This window comes from Stenella coeruleoalba, assembly GCF_951394435.1.
Source record: "Stenella coeruleoalba genome assembly, chromosome: 19".
NCBI lineage: Eukaryota > Metazoa > Chordata > Mammalia > Artiodactyla > Delphinidae > Stenella > Stenella coeruleoalba.
Window position 1 is genome coordinate 2,979,180 of NC_137165.1, and position 21,888 is coordinate 3,001,067.

A 21,888-nucleotide genomic window follows, 5' to 3' on the forward strand; every position below is an offset into this window, starting at 1 on the left:
AAGAAAATCAAGAACAAATGATTTCTCACCAACAGCCAATGTCAGCTTCAAGATCCTCTTAACTGAAAAATGTGAATTTTAAAGCTTAGCAGAGCAATGTGTGCTCTCTGTAGGTGGCAGTCCTACGGTAGCAATTTTCTCCCTCCCTCCCTTTCTCTCTCTCACACACACACAAACCCACACCACTGATGTTTATCGTTTAGACATATCATTCACAATTTTGAAGATCCTAAAAGCTATCCAGAATGAGGTGGCTATGTGGCTAATCAGCCTTTAGTACAACGATACTGAGACTTCTAATTTCTGCAGAAATAATAACGCAATCACGGCAAAGGAAGATATCAATTCCTCAGCCATTTCCTTGTAATGGCACTCCAAAAGGTCTGAACATGCATATCCTGTGTGCCCACCCAACATAACAGCTATGATATGGCTGTTCCTATCAAAAAGTTTTCAGACTTTCCAAGGGCCAACAGTGAGGTACAGAAGTCCGAGAAATGATCTAGAACTTTTGTTGCTACAATCACCCAGGCCTACCTTCATAAAGGGCGACTAAGCCTGCCTACCCTATAGCGCACATAACATCTCTTCAGCCAAATACATCATCCCATTCCAGCTCCAAAGCAGCAGGGGACTACAGCAGATTGAAGGCCCCTCCACCCAAAACCTATCACCCCGTCAACACACACATGCACGCATGCACACACACACATACAGCCTACCAATCTCCAGTCTAAAGCGAAGATATAAGCAACACTGTAAAGCAGATAAATTTTAGGTTAAGGTACTAGTTTTCTTTAGGGTATAAGAAGCCTAGAATGAGCATAGTTCCTAGGACTCTAGAGCCCTCAATGTATTAAATAAGATTAATTAACTGTGAGAAATCAGTAGTTCCAACCAAGAATGCACTTAATTATACCTGGATAGTTGTTCCAAAACACCTTGGAACACAGATTTCAACTAAAACGTAACATGTATATTCCTGAAAAGTCTGATATTCTGTAATAGTATAGTTTAATATAAAGACTTCTGGGGAAAATAGGATTATGGTTATTACTTAAACTTTGTAAGCAGAGCATTAGCAAAAACAACAGCGATCCTAATAGAAGTAATAATATTGTTAAAGCTCCAATATCATTTGCATTTAGACTACAGTCAATTCTTTGCTAGCCATAAACCCTATAGTTTATGCTTCCTTTGTTAATCCTTGAGGTCATTTGCTTCCAGTAGAAAATAGTATGTTTCATCAAAATAAAAATCAGATTCGGGGTATAAAGATTTTTATCAACCTTTAAAAACAAAAAAGTACAGGAGAAAATGTCTTCGCAGTTTCTTTTCAACATTCCAATCTTCATTAGTTAGCTTAACATTGAAAAGCAGAGCAGTTCTTGAATTAACTAAGCCAGGTACTACCTGCACTAAATGAAAACTAAATGCAGACTTTTCAAATCTTTTTAAGGTCTTCGTCCATCTCAAAGGCTATTTCTTAATTATGAGACAGCTTGATCCTGAGAGCCTGAAAACATTCATGTGCTAGGAACAATCATTCACGAATCTTTAGGACTTCCATGTTATAGTCATATCATTCTCTTACATACGCATATGAGCTAATTTGTGTAACATAACACGTATAACAGCAAAACAGATTATATTTCGATTCAGCAGATTTTGAAAATGCTCCTCAGGTGATCTGATCCGTGCCCTAAGAACTACTATTACAAATCAGTATTTTCCACTGACTTCTTCTCTAGTTAAATATTTAACAATAAACAAATTCCTTGAGTGCCTATTATATGACAGGCACTAGGTAGAGTGGTGAACGAAACAGGCATGATGCTCGTCTTCAAGGAGTTTATAATTTTGTATTGGAACATTCTGATAGTAATTTGAGGGAAGAAGTTAAGACTCCTATCTCACATCTTATATCACAATGAAAGCCAAATAATAGCAAACATTTATATGAGATTTATTAGCAAATCACAAGAAGCCTCAAACAAACAAAAAAAGGCATTCACATTATCTTGAACTCAGGAAAGCCAACAGCAAAAGACATTAAAAAAAAAAGATTGATGAATCAAAGTAAAAAAACAATTTTCTCTTCATCAAAATTGAAATAAAAAATTTAAAATGCAAATGGAAAAAATCATTTGCAAAATGTAAACTCTAACAACTCAATATAAAATAAAAAACACACCAACAGAAAAATGGGCAATAGATATGAAAAAGCAATTCATAAAACAGGAAAAATAAATGAAAAAATGTTAAATTTTACTAACAAGCAAATAAATGCAAGTTAAAAACGTATCAAACAATGACTTTTTTAAAAACAGTAAATATGTGGTATCAGTAAGGGCACACAAGACCTGGGAGCCCTTATACCGTGCTATCAGGGACAAAAACTGGTTCTCCTCCTTTGCAGGGCAATCTGGATACACCCATGAAAACCTTAAAATATGCCAACTCTGGTCTCTAATTACTTACACTAACAGGAATTTACCTTAGCTAAATAAATAAGACTGTATACCAAAAAAATCAACCCAGGGACTTCCCTGGTGGTCCAGCGATTAGGACCCCGCACTTTCACTGCCCAGTGTGAGGGTTCGATCCCTGGTCAGGGAACTAAGATCCCGCAAGCCGCACAGCGCAGCCAAAAAAAAACCAAACACAAAAATCAACCTATTGGGCTTCCCTGGTGGCGCAGTGGTACAGAGTCCACCTGCCGATGCAGGGGACACGCGTTCGTGCCCTGGTCTGGGAATATCCCACATGCCGCGGAGCGGCTGGGCCTGTGAGCCATGGCTGCTGAGCCTGCGCATCCGGAGCCTGTGCTCCGCAACGGGAGAGACCACAATGGTGAGGCCCATGTACCCAAAAAAAAAAAAAAAAAAAAAAAAAAAAAAAAATCAACCTAAAGAAAATATGTCATTGTTCTAATGAGCAAACAGGTAACCCAGATGTGTGGCAATTAAATAAATTACTTTATATCCATACATGGAATATGACTAAAAATAAAATTGTAAACTTAACGACACAAGAAGTATGTATTTAAGCAAAAATAAAGCTATATACAATATACAAAGCAAGCACATTAAAATATGCACAATTAACAACAATTTCTAACTGGTGAGACTAACTTTTTCCTTCAAACTTATCTAATTTAATCCTATACATGATATACCTGGGCTTAACAACATTAAAAAAAAGAAAAAAACTAACAGATGCTAATTCTTTCAAAATCCCTACTTCTAAAAAAAGGAAAGTCATGATTTATAACTTAGCTGGGGGGGGAGGGGAAGAGCAGGACTAGGGGTCAGAGGTCATGGGTTCTCACTCCAACTCAGGAGGCTCGACCTAGGTCACTTAATTTTTCTTAACATCTGTCTTCTCTACTATAAAACGGAAATCAACTGTACTCTGATCCAACATAACACATTATTTAAATGGATGAAGTTTTAAGATCTCTTTCTGCCAAAAAAATCCATAGGTATAAATTACCTTTGTGGTCATTTATTCAGCCTTGGAAGAAGACCTTTATTCACTGTATTTCTGTCTTTCTTTCCTTCTTTTTTAAATGTTTCAAACATTTCTTATAAATCCATAGACTATAATACATACTCCACATAGTGAAGCAGATCTCAATATTCCTAGAAGCTTAGTTCATTTCTAGCTTATCACAAAGAGCTTTCCCCACCCAACTTATTATTTTGAAAATTTTCAAATTTACATAAGAGTTGAAAGACTAGTATAATGGACACTCAATATCTTCATCTAGATTCACTAGTTGTAACATTTTGCTATATTTGCTTTGTCTCTATACACATGCACACACCTACCTTTTTTTTTCCCCAGTTGATCTATTTGAAGATAAATTGCAAACATATTCACTATCTTTTAAATCATTTCTCACTGCCTTAAAACTCAAAGAAAATGTGTATTTATTTATCTGATATCAGGGTGGACAGGGCCATTAGCCATAAAGGCAAATAAACTTCATGAGAAAAATATTTGATAACAAAAAGGCAGGGGTAAGAGATATGAAAATATGATAGTAAAGGGGTTAACACTTTATTGTTAAAAGTGTTTTAAAGAATTAGTTTATTCTTTCTAAAACAAATATTTATTCAGTACCTACTAAGTGCCAGGTACTTCCTAATCTGAAGATTTAATGACAAGCAAAACAGACAGTTAAATATGATAAACTCAGCAACAAAATAAGGGCATAATACAGGAAGATGCATTTCACAAAAGAAAGGTAAATAATAATAAACATAAGAAAAAAAGAGGTTTGATCTTAGAACCTTCTCATAAATCCACAATACACATTGTTTGAAATGTCACGGGATACAGCTACACATTAAAAGTATAACAGTTACCTCTAAGACAGAGAATTATAGATAACTTTTTTCCTCTGTATTTGCAAGAACATATTTTTTACATAAATTAGAAAAAGAAACTTTCTTTACAAAAATTATAAGCACAATTAAACCTTACCTAAAACGTGTCTTCTCCTATGCAGTAAGTTAATAAACTGCAACTGAATTTAAAGGTATTATTTAAAACTTAATTTAAATTTAACAGAACTGTGGTATTCTTGAGTCTGACCACATTTTACAGCCCAACAAGCCGATATAAAATGCTTGAGATTCAACAGCAATTGAATGTCATTCAACAGCAATTTTTCTTTACAGCAGTCCTCGGATTGTTTTCAATTACCAAAAAGTTAAAAGTACTGACTTTAAAAGTCTGGAGTATTAAGTCTGTGGTTTTTAGTTTTGTTTAACAAAATTTTTACTTTCCCATAGCACTAACCTTTAGAGACTGGCATAACTGGACTTTCTTTTAGGCGCTGTGCCTGAATATGGCTAAACAAACATTTCAGACCGACAACTCCACAGGGTAAGAGAACAAATATTTACCTTCTTAGCATCTGCAGAAGACCTCACCCCTTCTGGCAGCGTGTGCACTAAAGGTAAGACCGCAGCGCTGACCCGCTGGAAATGGGAATCAGAAACCTGCTCCAGACGTGGTCGCTTGGATTCCAGTGAATCATGATCTGCCGGGGAAGGGCCTGGGTGAAACTGCTCATATCCAGTTCTCCTTTCTTGAGGCCTAATACATACAAAGAAAATAATCACTTGAAAATGTTTAAGTGATGTACAACTTCCTGCTAACATCCCTGGTTGAACTATGAAATAAAAGAAAAGGTATGCTCACTTTCAAATGTATTTCCTCACCCCAGGAGAATATATACCTCACTATAAAGTACTATTAAACCTAAATCCTGATAGGAAAAGTTTCTTCAGGGTAGGTGGGAGTAGAGGTGATAAAGCAGTGAAAGTTGTAACAGAAGATTTCAACTTGCAGAAAATTTGAAGTTGCTGAAAAATATCCATAAAGTATTTTTAAACCTATGCCATAATAACTGAATATAATCTAGACCAGAAGAGCCACCATTTTCAACCAGTAATAAAAGCAAGCAGAAAAAAAAAAAAAAAAATTTCCCAGCAACTGCCACATGGAAAGATAAATGACTTGAGTTGTGAGGTATTATTAAGACTTAAAAACAAGTCTCGAGTGGGAATGCAACAGTACTTTAAATACATAATTCTGACCCCTAATACATGTATTTTGTCTAGTTTCTCCAAGTACATAAGTATCTTGGAGGTCAGGAATCTGTTTTGAATTTCTCTACATGATATACTGTATAGAGTACTATGTATGGGTGTTTGTTAATTTGACTTTTCATTTTCTACCAAAGTATTTACAGAAGCGACATCTTACCTATAGCCAAGCTTTAAACGAATGTCTCACAAAACAACTTTTCATTGAAAAGTTAATCATGGGGTTTGGTTTTTAGGATAGATGATAAAATAAACCCTGAGGTCTATAATTTTATTATACTTCAAAAATTTGAAATCTCATTCAAGACATAAGATCCCATTGTCTCCTTAAAATTCACAATGATGTCACAAAAAATACTGGAGTAGGAAGCTTCAGGAGTAAGACAAGGATGCCTGTTTTTGCCACTTCTTTTCAATATAGTATTAGGAATTCTTATCAGAATATTAGGCAAGAAGAGAGAGAAAAGGCATCCAAATTGAAAAAGAAGTAGTATTTCTATTCACAGATGACAAAATCTCATATGTAGAAAACTCAAAAGAATCCACAAAAAATGTTAGAGCTAATAAACGAACAGAGCAAAGTTACAGGATAAAAAAAAAACCAACATGCAAAAATCAGTTTTATTTCTATACACTGGCAATGAACAATCTGGATGTGAAATTAAGAAAACAATTCCAGGACTTCCGTGGTGGCGCAGTGGTTAAGAACCCACCTGCCAATGCAGGGGACACGGGTTCAAGCCCTGGTCCAGGAAGATCCCAAATGCCGCAGAGCAACTAAGCCCATGTGCCACAACTACTGAGCCTGCGCTCTAGAGCCCACGTGCCACAACTACTGAGCCTGCATGCTACAACTACTGAAGCCCGAGCGCCTAGAGCCCATGATCTGCAGCAAGAGAAGCCACCACAATGAAAAGCCCGCACACTGCAACGAAGAATAGCCCCCACTCGCCGCAACTAGAGAAAGTCTGTATGCAGCAACGAAGACCCAATGCAGCCAAAAATAAATAAATTTATTTTTTTTAAATAATAATAATTAAAAAAAAAACTAATACCGTATGATGGTGTGGCCACTTTGTAAACAGTCTGGTAGTTTCCCAAATGGCAAACAAAAAAACTACCATGTAATCAGCAATCCTACTCCTAGGTATAGGACCAAGAAAAAGGAATATATAGATAGCCACAGAAAAATCTGTGCTTGAAAACAGCTATCAACTGATGAATAGAAAAATAAAATGTGGTATTTCCAAAACAAACAAAAAAGACAGATTTTCATACTAAAATATCTCTGTAGCCTTTTAGACTTAAAATTCCCTACATTTTACTGACTTTCATCATCTATTAGTATCATCTTTAAATAGCTTTAAAACAAATTTATCAAATGAATTTTTTATTGAAATGTACCTAATCATTTTAATTTTTTTTAAAAGATAAACCCTCTCCCCACCGGCTGGGGGCGCTCTAGATGCTGCACAGAGACCCTCTGCACCCCTGCATACATGGCGCTGCGAGTGGTGCGGAGCGTGCGGGCCACGGTCTGCAGCCTGCGGGCCTGGGGACTGCAGGCGGGCGCCGTCCGGGTGCTGCGCACCGGACCCGCTCTGCTGTCGGGTCGTAAATTCAGACAAACATGAATGGGTAACAACAGAAAATGGTGTTGGAAGAGTGGGAATCGGCAATTTTGCACAGGAAGCTTTGGGAGATGTTTACTGTAGTCTGCCTGAAGCTGGGAGAAAACTGAACAGACAAGAGGAATTCGGTGCTCTGCAAAGTGTGAAAGCTGCTAGTGAACTCTATTCTCCTCTATCAGGAGAAGTAACTGAAATTAATGAAGCTCTAGCAGAAAATCCAGGACTTCTCAACAAATCTTGTTATGAAGATGGTTGGCTGATCAAGATGACCCTCAGTTGGGCTTCCCTGGTGGCGCAGTGGTTGAGAGTCCGCCTGCCGATGCAGGAGACACGGGTTCGTGCCCCGGTCCGGGAAGATCCCACATGCCGCGGAGCGGCTAGGCCCATGAGCCATGGCCGCTGAGCCTGCGCGTCGAGAGCCTGTGCTCCGCAACGGGAGAGGCCACAACAGTGAGAGGTCCGCATACCGCCAAAAAAAAAAAAAAAAAAAATCTTGCTAAAGGGTTAGGAAAATAATTATGAAGAGCATTAATTAAAATTATGATTTTAGGGCTTCCTTGGTGGCGCGGTGGTTAAGAATCCGCCTGCTAATGCAGGGGACACGGGTTCAAGCCCTGGTCTGGGAAGATCCCACATGCTGCAGAGCACCTAAGCCCGTGCGCCACAACTACTGAAGCTTGCGTGCCCAGAGCCCGTGCTCCACAACAAGAAAAGCCACCGCAATGAGAAGTCCGCGCACTGCAACGAAGAATAAATCCCGCTCACTGCAACTAGAGAAAGCCCACATGCAGCAATGAAGACCCAACGCAGCCATAAATAAATTTATAAAAAAAAAATTATGATTTTAATTTTTTTAACCTAACATATTTCCATTTTAGAAGTCATCAAATCACTGCAGGCACAGTTTTCTTTTTTTTTTTTAAGATAAATTTATTTATTTACTTATTTTTGGCTGCGTTGAGTCTTAGATGCCGCGCGCGGGCTTTCTCTAGTTGCAGTGAGCAGGGGCTACTCTTCGTTGTGGTGGCTTCTCTTGTTGCAGAGCATGGGCTCTAGGCGCGCAGCCTTCAGTAGTTGCAGCACGTGGGCTGAGCAGTTGTGGCTCATGGGCTCTAGAGCGCAGGCTCAGTAGTTGTGGCGCACGGGCTTAGTTGCTCTGCTGCGTGTGGGATCTTCCCAGACCAGGGCTTGAACCCGTGTCCCCTGCACTGGCAGGCGGATTCTTAACCACTCACCACCAGGGAGGTCTCCACACACACTTTTCAAATGCATACCTTTAAACATTCTCCCAATACTTACCGTACCTCTGATTTGGGATACTTATATTATTTTTACTTTGTCAAGATTTGGTACTGATATTCCATTAAAGAACCATAATTCATCGAGATGTCTCATATGGACTTTCCACTTGAATGGGTTTATGGCTACTGTAGTCCTTTTACCACGGCTTCCATTCTTTGTTTGACTGGATTCCATCATGTAGAAATTCTTCAAGAAGCTTTAGATGCTCAGTGCTTTCATGTCTAAAAACGTCTGCTTGTTGCTTTTAAACGTGTCTGATATAATATTCTTGGATCTCAATTTCTTTTTCTCAGAACTCAGTAGCTATTGCTCTACTATTAATATCTTCTGTCAGATTCTTATCCCCCTATCAAGGACTTGTGCTTTGCTTCCTGGATTCCTAATTCTTTTACTTAGCCTTAAACTTTAATGATAACCAGGATCTGTCTCGGTATTGATCATTCTGTGCAAATTTTTCTTGGAGCAAGGTATGTCCTATCAACCTATTGAGCTCTTCCTTCACTTTAAAGGGGAAAAAAGTGGGGTTTTTTTAAAGTTATGAATATTATTTCCTTTCCTTTACCAGGTTCTCCACCTCGGAAACACATGTTCTTATGACATGCTGGATGATTTTAATTTGCCCTCCTTATTTATCCACTTCTTGCTAATTGCTTTAATCTCTGTCCTTTTCTTCTGTATCCACTCTCATCATTTCTAGACCTTTCTTCCAAGACAAAGGTCTGACTTTCAGCCACATCTATTTTATTCCTTGTTCCTTCTCACTTTATATATTGAATTTAAAATGGTGGTCTTGGGGGCACAGGAATGTCCAATCTTTCGTTTTATCTGATATGGTTGCCTTATTTTGCTTTTGAATACTTCATTATTAATTTTAAGTTCTACAGTGCCCAGCACTCATGGGCCATGTTCTTTGTTTTTCATCTTCTTTACACACACGGGTCTTTGTTTTTGGAACACTGTATTGCTTTAATCTTCCTTTCCAGGAATATGTTTTCCCTGTTCATGGCATCCCTTACCCTCCTGCTCAGGCATACTATGAGCAACCTTACCCAGACTTCCTCTTTGGTGTGGAATGGTGTGTGGGCATTTTCCTTGCTCATCCCCACTTTGCCTGGAATGTGTTTGTCTACAGATGGAGGACTGGATATGGCTTTCTAAATACTTTTCTGGGGCTTCCCTGGTGGCGCAGTGGTTGAGAGTCCACCTGCCAATGCAGGGGACATGGGTTCGTGCCCCGGTCCAGGAGGATCCCACATGCCGCGGAGCGGCTGGGCCTGTGAGCCATGGCCGCTGAGTCTGCGCGTCCGGAGCCTGTGCTCCGCAACGGGAGAGGCCACAACAGTGAGAGGCCCGCATACCGCAAAAAAAAAAAACAAAACACAAAAAACTTTTCTGGAAGTATATAGCCTGAGGAAACAGAAAAGTGGTGCAAATCAGGGGAAAACTGGGATGGGGCTGTGACAGCCTTTGCTAAGGATCCTGGCCCGCTCCACCAGCCGCACATGTAAAGCAGTCCTGAGGCCTTTGGCTCAGCACTTTGGAAAGTGGCACGCTGTAACTATCCTTCCTGCAGGACGGCATAATGGGGATTCCTAAGCCACCGTTCACCACATCATCACCCCCACTCATGTCTTCCCAAATTAGGGAGCAATCATGAGAAATCCTACGACTACACTAACCTTCTTTCTTTCTTCAACACTGCTTCTTTGAGAGTAAAAGCAGGAACTAGGAGGCCAAGTTGTGCAATATTCTCATTCCTTACTTGAATGCCACTTTTCCAAGTTTATGGCAGTGGCTGTATCCTTTCCTTCTTTATGCAGGGTGCATTTTTAGCCCTTTTTAAAAAAACCATCTTCGTATATTTGCTAGATAGTAGAGGAGAGTGATCTGAATTCTCTCCACAACCTTCACCAAGAAATGCATTTTACAATGACTTTAAACATGGCCGAATAATTTCAAACCTTTTATCATCTTAAAACCCAAAGAGTAATCATATTTTTAAAATAGTAAATCAGTTTCTTTACAAAACTGCTAAAACAAAACTTCAAAATCCTTTCGAATAAGAGTGAGAATGGATTAAAAGACCGCAGAAGTGGTAAGGACCCTGGAGAAAATGAGTACCTGCCATGGACGGGGCCAACATTACCCGACCAAATACTTATCCTTTGCAGACAATGCCATTATTATCCTCATTTTTACAGGTAGAAAACTAAGGTCTGAGAAGTCTAAATCACTGACTGGCAACCCTGTCTGCAAATGAGAATGACCTGGGCCCAATCCCAGAGACTCATTTAATTATTCTGGGATGGGACTTGGGAATCAAGCTTTTAAACCTCCCCAGGTGGTCCTAATACGCAGCCTGAATTGAGAACACCTGTTTACACAATGCTACAAAGTCCACAACAGCTGACCAGGATTCAAACCTAGGTCAACCAGACTGCCCACTACACAGCATTAACTCCGAACTCTGGAAACAAGTTTTTAAGAGTTTGTTAACTATTATGACAACTACTCCAAAAAGTCAACAAATATAAAAGAGCTCAAAATATAAACTGTAATGACAGCTTGCTTAATAAGATTACAAGATAAATATAACAAAATTAAAGTAATAAAATAAATGACACAAGTTCAGTCCTGGCTGGAAACATAAAAGAAAGCCTGTTACCTGTCAGAACCTGGGTGAAACTCTGAAAGCAGGGAAGGTCGTCTGCGAAGCTGCTGCTGCTGCTGCTGCTGCAAGAGCTGTGAGGCCTGACTGGCTTCGAGATGAGAAGAACGATAATCAGGGACTGCAAACTCCTAGTGGTAAAATAATCAGAAACTAATTATTAACCAAGAAGTGAAAAGCATCATGAAACCAAACCCAGGACAAATGAACAAAGGCAGTTATGGTCCACTAAGTATGGAAAGAAGCAGCAATGATTTCAATCCTTCACTGATTTAACTCTTTCCCATAACCTAAAACAATCAACATTAACTATATATCATTCAAAAGAATTCAAAATGAGATTTCCTGTTCAACCTTATTTACTTATGGGGCATTGGGTCCTCATTGCTGCACGTGGGCTTTCTCTATTTGTGGCGAGCGGGGGCTACTCTTGGTTGCAGTGCAGGGGCTTCTCATTGCAGGGGCTTCTCTTGTTGCAGAGCACGGGCTCTAGGCTCATGGGGGCTTCAGTAGTTGCAGCACACGGGCTCAGCAGTTGTGGCTCGCGGGCTCTAGAGTGCAGGCTCAGTAGTTGTGAAGTACAGGCTTAGCTGCTCTGCAGCATGTAGGATTTTCCCAGACCAGGGCTCGAACCCGTGTCCCCTGCAGTGGCAGGCAGATTTTTTTTTTTTTAAAAAAAAAAATTATTTATTTTATTTATTTTTGGCTGCATTGGGTCTTTGTTGCTGCGTGCAGGCTTTCTCTAGTTGTGGCAAGTGGGGGCTACTCTTCATTGTGGTGCGCAGGCTTCTCATTGCAGTGGCTTCTCTTGTCGCAGAGCACAGGCTCTAGCCTCGCAGGCTTCAGTAGTTGTGGCACATGGGCTTAGTTGCTACGCAGCATGTGCAATCACCCCAGGCCAGGGCTCAAACCCATGTCCCCTGCATTGGCAGGCAGATTCTTAACCACTGCACCACCAGGGAAGTCTCAACCTATATTTGATTTATTCTTCTAATAACATATCACAATAACTCCTAATCTATATTATTCACATAATAAGGTCTCAAACCCTTGTGTTCAATATGAAATCCTAAAAAGCATTCCTATCTTAAATTTAAAATGGGTAAGCTGGAAGGGACACAGAAGCCATCTAGTTAAATCCACGTGTATTTACAAATTAAGAAACAGAAGTCCAGAGAATCAACCTGCTAGTTAAGAGTAATAGTTTTTCCATCATTCTAGGTGGGTGTTTTATGTTTGTTTTTCTACTTTTCTTTTGTTGACTTTTTGTTGAAAAGGTCAAAGCTTCTTTTGAAAAGATATTAACAATCACAAACAGATAAACACATAATTACCAAATAACCCAGGAATTCCACTCCTAGGTATACAGACAAACTAACTAAAAGCATATGTCCACACACAAAAATTTGTACACAAATTGTCAAAGCAGCATTATTCACAATAGCTAAAAAGAAGACAGAATCCAAATGTCCACCGACTCATACATAGATAAACAGCATGATATATCTGTACAATGGAATAGTATTCAGCCATTTAAAAAAATGAAGTACTAATACATGCTACAAAACAGTTGAACCTAGAAAACATAATGCTAAGTTTAAAAAAAAGATTCAGAAGCCACATATGATTCCATTTAAATGAAATGTCTACAAGATGCAAATCAAGAGACAGAAGGTAGATTAGTGGTTGTCGGGAACGGAGGGAAGACAGGAATTGCGGCTGACTACTATTATGTATGGGGTTCCATTTTGGGTGATGGACAAGTTCTAGAATTAAATAATGGTAATGGTAGCCCAGCATAGTGAATATATGAAAAACCACTATATTATACACTTAAAAATGGTGAATTTTATGTTATATGAATTATATATCAACAAAAGTTTAGAAAATCATAAACAGATAAAGTAGAGCTGGCCAGACTGAAACATGGAGTAGGACAGGCGGTCCAGAACCTTTCATTAGAAGCAAATAACAGTAAAAAGATTATCTCATACAGTCTATGAAAATATATCAGGTACAAAGTTGAAAACATAAATAAGAAAAAACACTTAAGACAAAATCATTTTTTAAAAAAAGTATGTCAAAACTCAAAAAATAAAGAATTTACATCCAAAGAAATAGAGACAAGATTAAGTGAAAGTGAAAAAGGACACAAAAGTATTTAAAATATCCTCAAAAAGAACCAAATAACAATTAAAGAAAGTAAAAAGTTGATCACTGAAATTAAACAATAGTAGAACAGACAGAGGTGAAGGGCAAATGCAAGCAAAGACAGGACTGAGGAATTCTCTCATAACACAGTACAGCACAAAGATACAGAAATTACAAAAGTTAGAAATGGCAGCTACAGTAAAAGGTTCCAACATTCAATATCCACAGGTGAGAGGCAATATTCTGTGAATAATAGAATAGCATTTCTCAGAAGTTAAAAAAGACATAGACCTCAGATTTAAAACGGCCTAAGAGAAAAGTTGAGCAGATTTAAAAGATTAATCCACACTGGACGTGTCAAAATCTTAGAAAACAAAAGATGAAGAGAAAACTCTACTACTAGTCATAATAAAAAACTGGTTTCCTACAAAGTAAGAAGGATCATAATAAAAGCAGACTTCTCATCAGCAACACTGAACAGAACGAAACACAAATACATATTCCAAGTTCAGAGGAAAACAAATTTGAACCTACAAATTCAGTAACCAAATCATCGTTCAAGTTTTAGGACTACAGACTTTTCAGAATTCCGGAACTCAGAAAATTCACCAGTGACAGTGTCTCTGAAAGAATTCCTAAAGGATGCACCCAGCAAGACAAATGAAGAGTAAGGAGCGAAATAAAAGAAACAATAGTACGCTTCTGCTTCCAGCTATGAGCAAGTAACACTGTCCAAACTACATTCCCACAGTAAACAGCAAAAAAAAAACTGGACAAAGTGTAGGAATTCCTTTCAGACATTGGACAATAGGCTGCACAGGACTTGACCTCTGAGAAAAGTGACACAAATGGGGGAGTCCTAGCATAATCCAGGCTTTCTGCCTGGAGGTGATTTCCAAATTGCATCCAAACAGTGCCCCAGAATCTTATTCATTGAAGAAGCAACCATACTAGTTTGGGAAAGCAGATAGAATTTCTGGAGACTTCCAGAGAGGAGGGAGTTACACAGAGAAATATTTCCTGAAATATGAATTTGTGTTCCCTTAAGTGTTTGGCTGAATTCCAATCTGTAATGCATAGGGAGAGCATAGCCCAGTCTTTAAAGGCTGAACTAAGAACAACTTCTGAAGAAAGAACTGTTAGAAGGAATGATAAAACAAACAATTCCCAGAGCTCACACAAGGCCAGACCTCATTCAAATTTCCTCCAGCCAGAGATAAGAAATCTCACTGGATACATGAGATATTCAGTAGATAGCCCAGAAGTGGCAAGTTCAGAATTGGAGGATAAATTAGACCTAGAATAAAGACTATTCTAAACTCGCCTTAAGAGTGTTTAAAAATAAAGCTCAAAAGTAACTTCACTGCCTACCAAAAGGAATACAACCTTCTTTAAAGGAATACAGCAAAATCCAGCAATGTTCATATTCTAATCAAAAATTAAAAATCCAATGCCTGCAATGATAATTTCACAGGATGAAATTAACAGTAGGTTGGAAACTGCAGAAGAAAAGATCAGTGAACATGAAAACCATAGCAAAATAAAGCAAATGGGTACAAAAACGGTGGCGGGGGCGCGGGGGGGAGACCAGAGGTCCAGTAACCTGTAGGATAAAATAATATAGGAGTAACTGGTGTCTCAGAAGGAAACTAGAGTAGAGGAGACAGAAAATATACCTGAAGAAATAATGGCTGAATACTGCCCAAACTTTATGAAAATGACGAATACACAGAGGCAGGAAGCTCAGTGAATGCTAAAGTCAGTAACACATACATTCAAAAAGCACAACAAAGGCACATCAAAATCAATTGCTGAAAAACACTGATAAAGAGAGAAATCTTAAAAGTAACCAGAGGGGGGAAAAGATATATTTAAATAAACAAAGATAAGGATGAGCAAAGACTTCTGGTCAGAAACCAAACACGTCAGAGTTCAACGAATTACATCTCTTAAAATGCTGAAAGAAAATAACTGTCGACCTAGAATTCTATATCCAGTGAAAGCATTCTTCAAAACTCAAGTTGAAGTAAACTTTTTCAGGTAAATAAAAGCTGTGCAAGTTCACTGCCAAAACACCTGCACTAAGAGAAATAAACGATGCTCTTCAGGCAGGAAGAAAATGTAGCAAAAGGAAACCTGAATATATACAAAGAAGTGAAAGGAGTCAGAAATCACATATATGTGGGCAATTATATAATAGAAGGGAGAAAATAATATGGACAGAAATCAGTAAAATACAAAAAAAAAGCAAAAAATGGATGAAACTAAAGCTAGTTCTTCAAGGAAAAGAATCTATTAAACTGATAAACCTCTAACTAGACTAATAAAGAAAAAAAGGGAAAAAAACCACTTATTAACACAAGGAATGACATCACAACAGATCTAAAAGACACTGAAACAATAAGGAAATAGTATGATAAATCACAGCAATAAATTTAGTATCTTGAACAACAAAATACCCAAACTGACTCAAGAAAAAGTAAAGAATCTGAATTATAACTGTTAAAGAAATTGAGTTAATAATTTATCAGTTAAATTCTTCCCACAAAGAAAATTCTAGGCCCAAATGGCTTAGATTCTATCAAATATCTAAGGAAGAAAACAATACCAATCCTACAATGACTCTTTAAGAAAATACAGGGGGAGGAAACACTTCCCAAGCTAATAACCTTCCTAATGGTGAAAGGCTGAATGCTTTCCTCTTAAGATCAGAAACCAGGCAAGGATGTTCCCTCTCACCCCTTCTATTCAACACAGTACTAGGTATTTTAGCCAGTGCAATAAGGAAGAAAGAGAACAGACATCTAGTTTGGAAAGGGAGAAGCAAAAGCTGTCTTTATTCTCAGGTTACAGGATCACCTACACAGAAAATCCTATGAAATCCATAAAAAAGCAAGTAGAAGTAGCAAATAAGTTTGCAGGATAGAAGATAAATATACATAGCAGCAATGAACTGAAAACTGAAATTCAAAAATAAGTACCAGTAACAATCACGTTAAAAATATTACATATTTAAGAATAAATGTGACAACAGATGTACATGACCTGTACACTGAAAACTACCAAACATTACTATGAAAAATTAATGCAGACCTGCATAAATGGAGAGATATACCATGTTCATGGACAGGAACATTCAAAGTTGTCAATTCTCTCCCAAATTAATCTCTAGATTCAATACAGTCTAAATCAAAATCCCAGCAAGCTTTTTTGTAGACACTGACAAGTTGATTCTAAAATGCGAAGGTGCTAGAATATCCAAAACAACAATTCAGGAAAGAATCACACTACTTAGCTTCAGGGTATTATAAAGCTCTAATAATCAAGACAGTGTGCAGTGCTTTATTAAAAGATTAAATGTTTGTTTACACAGAAAAATCACATTTGTGAGATAAAGAAAGACAAAACATATCAGTGTAGAGAGAACAGAAATATACCCACATATATATGATCAACTGATTTTCGATGAAAATGCCAAAGCAATTCAGTGAGGAAAGGATAATCTTTTCAACAAATGATTTCTAGAACTGAATACCCACATGCAAAACAATAGCTTCAACCCTTACTTCACACCATAAACAAAATGTAATTCAAAATAGATCACAAACTTAAATGTAACAACCCAAAGTTTTAAAGCCTCTAAGAAGAAAACATAGAAGAAAATCTTAGTGACCTTGAGTTTGGCAAAAAAATTCTCAAATATGACACAAAAAGCAAGAAATATTAAAGACAAAAATAAAATGGACTTGATAAGATTAAAAACGTATCTCCCAAGAATACCATAAGAAAAGAAGGCAAAGCTTCTTTATGTAATCTAGTAGATACAGCTAATACATAGATACATATCTCCTAAACAATTTTATTTGTAATAACCAAAAACTGGAATAAGTGACTGGATAAACAAATTATGGTATATCCATACCCAGCAATAAAAAGAAATTAATTACCAAGATGCGCGAGAACATGGATAAACCTCAAAAGTATTATGGGACAGAAAAGAAGCCATTGACAAAAGAGTTCATGTGAAACTCAAGACAAAGGTAATCTGTTACGACAGAAAGCAGACCACAGTTTCCTGGGAGTTGAGGTTTGTGGGAAGTGGGGGAGGAGGCCTGACCTGGACAGGGCACAAGGGAACTTTCTGTGGTGATAGACATTTTTTTCTTTCTTCATTTTGGTGGTGGTTTTATGGTTGTATGAATCTTGTCAAAATGTACACATATAATACAATTTTATTATAAAGTAAATCCCAAAGTCGATTAAAAAAAAAGAAAGCAGCAGCAACAATAACCTAGGAAATCAGTAATCAGATGAATAGCACTGGGGCAGGAAGGACACACAACCAAAACTCAGCACCTAACCATGTAAGAATCCTCAATCTAGCAGTAGAAAGTGACTTCTTCAACCAAAAAAGGACATCTACAAAAAAATGCGACTAATATTATACTTAATAGTGAAAGACTGAATGTTCCCCTAAACAGAAACAACGTAAGGATGTCCCTTCTCACTTTGTAATCATGACCATGCTTTAAAGGAGTCCTCGGTAGTACCCAGTAGTACTCAGCTATATTTGCTGGTAAGTGTGCTTTCTTGTTCTCCAAAATGACCATTTCATCCCTTCCCTTCTCTTTTCTTCAAACCTCTTACACCCCCGTCCCTGGCACACTCTAAGCTGATAATTTCACCTATTTTATTTTTCACAAGGTAAAACAATCATGCAAACTCATCTTCCTACCATCAAATCTCTCAAGGCAGAGGTTCTTTAATATATCACAAATAATACCAGTAGCTACACAGAGTAAACACACATACAGAAAACCTTAGCACAGGACCTGGCCCTCACTCAAGAGAGGCCAAGTCATCCGGCCAGCTTAATACTCAACCAGAACTTGGCGCATAAACAGAGGTCTTAACTTAGAAACTCTAGGCAATTGATTCTTCTCTATCCATCAACAACTCCTACAATCAGAAGCAGAGACATGTTCACCTCCTGAAATCTGGCATAAAGTCACAATAAGAAGATAAATATAATTAATCCCTAACCTTTGGTCCCCCACCTTTGAGAATGGTTCTTGCCATTAAAAAATATATATAACAATTTTATATATATATAATTGTATTTGGTTTCTGACCAACAAATGTATTAAATGGAAAGAGTAAAGAAAAACACAAAATACGTATGCAACTTGCATAATAGCTGTTCCTTACCTGCTGGTGACGGGTGCTGGGAAAGGTGTACTGAACAGAGTGGGGAGGATAACGACTTTGCTCTGTGCTGAATGCTCCTTGGTTGGGAGGATAACCTGAACTTGACATTATCAGTAAAGAAGTCCTCACCAGGTTGTGAGATCAAGTGCAACAAACAATCATGCTTCTAGGAAATCACCTAAACAGGATGGGGAAAGAAAAGAATTGATAAGTACTAAAGCACCAGGTGTGCTTCCAATAACACAACTATAGCTACATAAACAAAACCACTATTATCAGTAAAAGCTTTCTCTCTTACTTACTTAATATAATAGAAGTTACTGGGGCTTTAAAAACATCAATGGGTCTTTTTCTCTATACTTAAAAAAGTTTCTTTAACATATCACAAATAATACCAGTACCTACACAAAGTGAACACACATAAAATCTTAGCTCAGGAGCCAGCACATAGCAACTGCTCAGTAAACATCCTTCTTTCAGTAAATATCTGAAACGCAAATATTACATATTACAAAAACAAAAATCTATGGCTGTAAATTTGGGGGTTGTGAAAAAGTCAACTGTTAAAAGGATTCAAGAGTATTTATAAGGTAAGCATTTGTGCAGAGGAAATATTGTCTTTATTAAATAATTCTGCCCCAAAATGACAGCCTAAGAAGGCATTAGGGATAGAAAAGCTTTCAAGGAAGAACAAAGTGAGTCTTATCACTTCAAGAAAAACAACTGCCAAATTTTTTTTGAAAATGAGGATTTTGGAAAAACTTCCATCTGTCACCATGAGCCTGACGGCTTCCCCACATTTAAAGATTTTTCTGGCAAGATTGGTGGTGGTATTAACAAGTGTGATATTACATAATGAAATTTGAAGATCTGCATAACTCAATGAATCAGTATTTTCCAAATGACCAATACAGAATTACAAAATAAGGCATAAATGAAATATTTATTTAAAGTACAAAACATTTTACCACAGTTAAATAAATAGGCGCAAGACAAACCAATAAATGTTTAATGTGACAGAATATGAAAGGTTTACTAATATGGTTTCAGATTCTACACAGTAACTAACCTTTAAAAATTTACCATTTGTCTGGTTTGGGTGTGATATCAAAGAATATCCACAATTATGTTAAAAGGCTATTAAAATACCCCCTCCCTTTTCTAAATACATGTCTACCTGAGGTTAGCTTTTCTTCATAAACGTCCATCAAAACAACATACTGGGGCTTCCCCTGGTGGCACAGTGGTTAAGAATCCGCCTGCCAATACAGGGGACACAAGTTCGAACCCTGGCCCGGGAAGATCCCACATGCCGTGGAGCAACTAAGCCCACGAACCACAACTACTAAGCCTGCGCTCTAGAGCCTGAGAGCCACAACTACTGAGCCGCGAGCCACAACTACTGAGCGCGCGCACCTAAAGCCCGTGCTCCTCAACAATAGAAACCACCGCAATGAGAAGCCCACGCACCGCACCGAAGAGTGGCCCCTGCTCGCCGCAACTACAGAAAGCCGCGCACAGCAACGAAGAACCAAAGCAGCCAAAAATAAATAAATAAAATAAATTTATATATATAAAAAAAACGTATTGCAAGATTGAAGCAGAAATGAGAAACAAGCTACCTTCTTTTCAGATACAGAAGAGGTCTGCCAAAATGTAAAACAATACCACTCTTCTCATCAAATTTTTTGTTATATTTTGGAAAATACTTATTAAAATGTTATTTACGTTAAGATTTGGGTTTATATTATTTTTAAATAAATATCTTTTAAATTTCCCCATCTTAGTATCTAATATGGTAAATATCAACACATATAACCCCCCACATAAGCAAAAGCTCTTTGGAGTCCCAAATAATTTTTAAGAGTATAAAAGGAGTCTTGAGGCCAGAAAGTTTGATGACCACTGGCCTAGAGAATCAGGCCATCTTCAGATTGACTAGCATGAGTGCCCTACAGAGGCAGGTCACACCAGGTCTCTGCACTCCTTCTACCCTGCACTCCTAGAAACTCTGGCCCTGTTAAGGTGTGGCTTTGACATGATGTTTATGTCAAGTGAACTACTCTATTGGACCCGGGTTGTACCAATCAGATCCCCCTCCAGGAATCTGAATTGAGAACATTAGCTATTGCGAACTGGCCAGAGTAGGAGTCAAGGTGAGCCAGAGCATGTGCCAGAGAAGTTACAGGGGAGCAGAGGACGCCAGTCCAGACACAGACCAGAACAGGAGCAGAGAGAAGTGGAGCCCAGAGACCTCAAAGGCCCTCCGAGACACACTGGGAACTGCCTAGGCTCACACTCCTTGAATCAGCCCCCAGAGAAGGTGCTGTATTTCTTTCTTTCTCCTTGGATACCTGTTAAACGGCCTACATAGTCTCACAGTAAGTCCTCTTTGCTTAATACAGGTGGAGTAGGTTTTTACGTCTTAGAATCATGAGATCTCAAGTTAAGTCCCAAAATAACTATACAAACGTTGAACAATCCAAATGTCACGTCCATCAACGGAGGAACAGATAGATAAAATCAGGTATATTCATACAAGGGAATATTATTCTGCCACAAAAAAGAACAAAGCACTGATACACACTACAGCTTAGACAAACTCTGAAACATATGCTAAGTAAAAGAAGCCAATCATAGTGACTGATGATTCCTTTCATATGAAAGTCCAGAACAGCCAAATCCATAGCGACAGAAAGTAGATTAGTGGGCGCTTAGGGATGGTGGGGTGGGGTGGAGGAATAGTAGGTGATGGCTAAAGTGTATGCAGTTTCTTTTGTTGTTCACTGTCGTAAAATACACATAACATAAAATTCACCATTTTAGCCATTTTTAAGTGTACATTTCTGTAGCATTATGTACATTTACATTGCTGTGCAACTATCACGCCGTCCATCTTCAGAGCATTTTCATCTTCCCCACAAGAACCTCTACACCCAGTAAACACTAACTCTCCATCCCCTCCCCCAGCCTCTGGAACCACCATTCTACTTTCTGTCTCTATGGACTTGACTGCTCTAAGGACCTCATATAAGTGGAATCATATGAGTCACCAGTCCTTTTGTGACTGGTTTATTTCACTTAGCAGAAATCTTCAAGGTTTATCCATGTGTTAGCATGTATCAAAATTCCCTTCCTTTTTAAGGCTGAATAATTGTATTGGGGTTTCTTTTTGAGGTGATGAAAATGTTCTAAAATTGACTGTAGTGGTATCTGCACATATCTCTAATATATTAAAAACCACTGAATTGTACAATGTAAATGGATGAATTTTAAGGTACATAAATTATACTTCAATAAAGCTTTT

General features: G+C 38.1%; 1 protein-coding gene across 15 annotated transcripts in view; it reads right to left on the reverse strand.

Annotated features, from left to right (window-relative positions):
* The window catches only part of NCOR1 (nuclear receptor corepressor 1), a gene marked incomplete at its 3' end in the record, with an annotated part of 141,940 nt that overhangs the window by 101,483 nt on the left and 18,569 nt on the right, over window positions 1-21,888 (reverse strand). For 14 of the 15 annotated variants that reach the window (XM_079904393.1, XM_079904388.1, XM_079904399.1 and 11 more), the window contains exons 2-4: window positions 18,582-18,759; window positions 11,220-11,353; window positions 4,917-5,109 (exon numbers count right to left, since the gene is read on the reverse strand). In XM_079904393.1, coding sequence (XP_079760519.1) covers window positions 4,917-5,109; window positions 11,220-11,353; window positions 18,582-18,689 — 435 coding nt within the window. In that variant the 5' untranslated portion in view covers window positions 18,690-18,759. Of the gene's footprint in view, window positions 1-4,916; window positions 5,110-11,219; window positions 11,354-18,581; window positions 18,760-18,986; window positions 19,069-21,888 lie in introns of all 15 variants that reach the window. The other variant, XM_079904394.1, reaches the window with a different exon arrangement.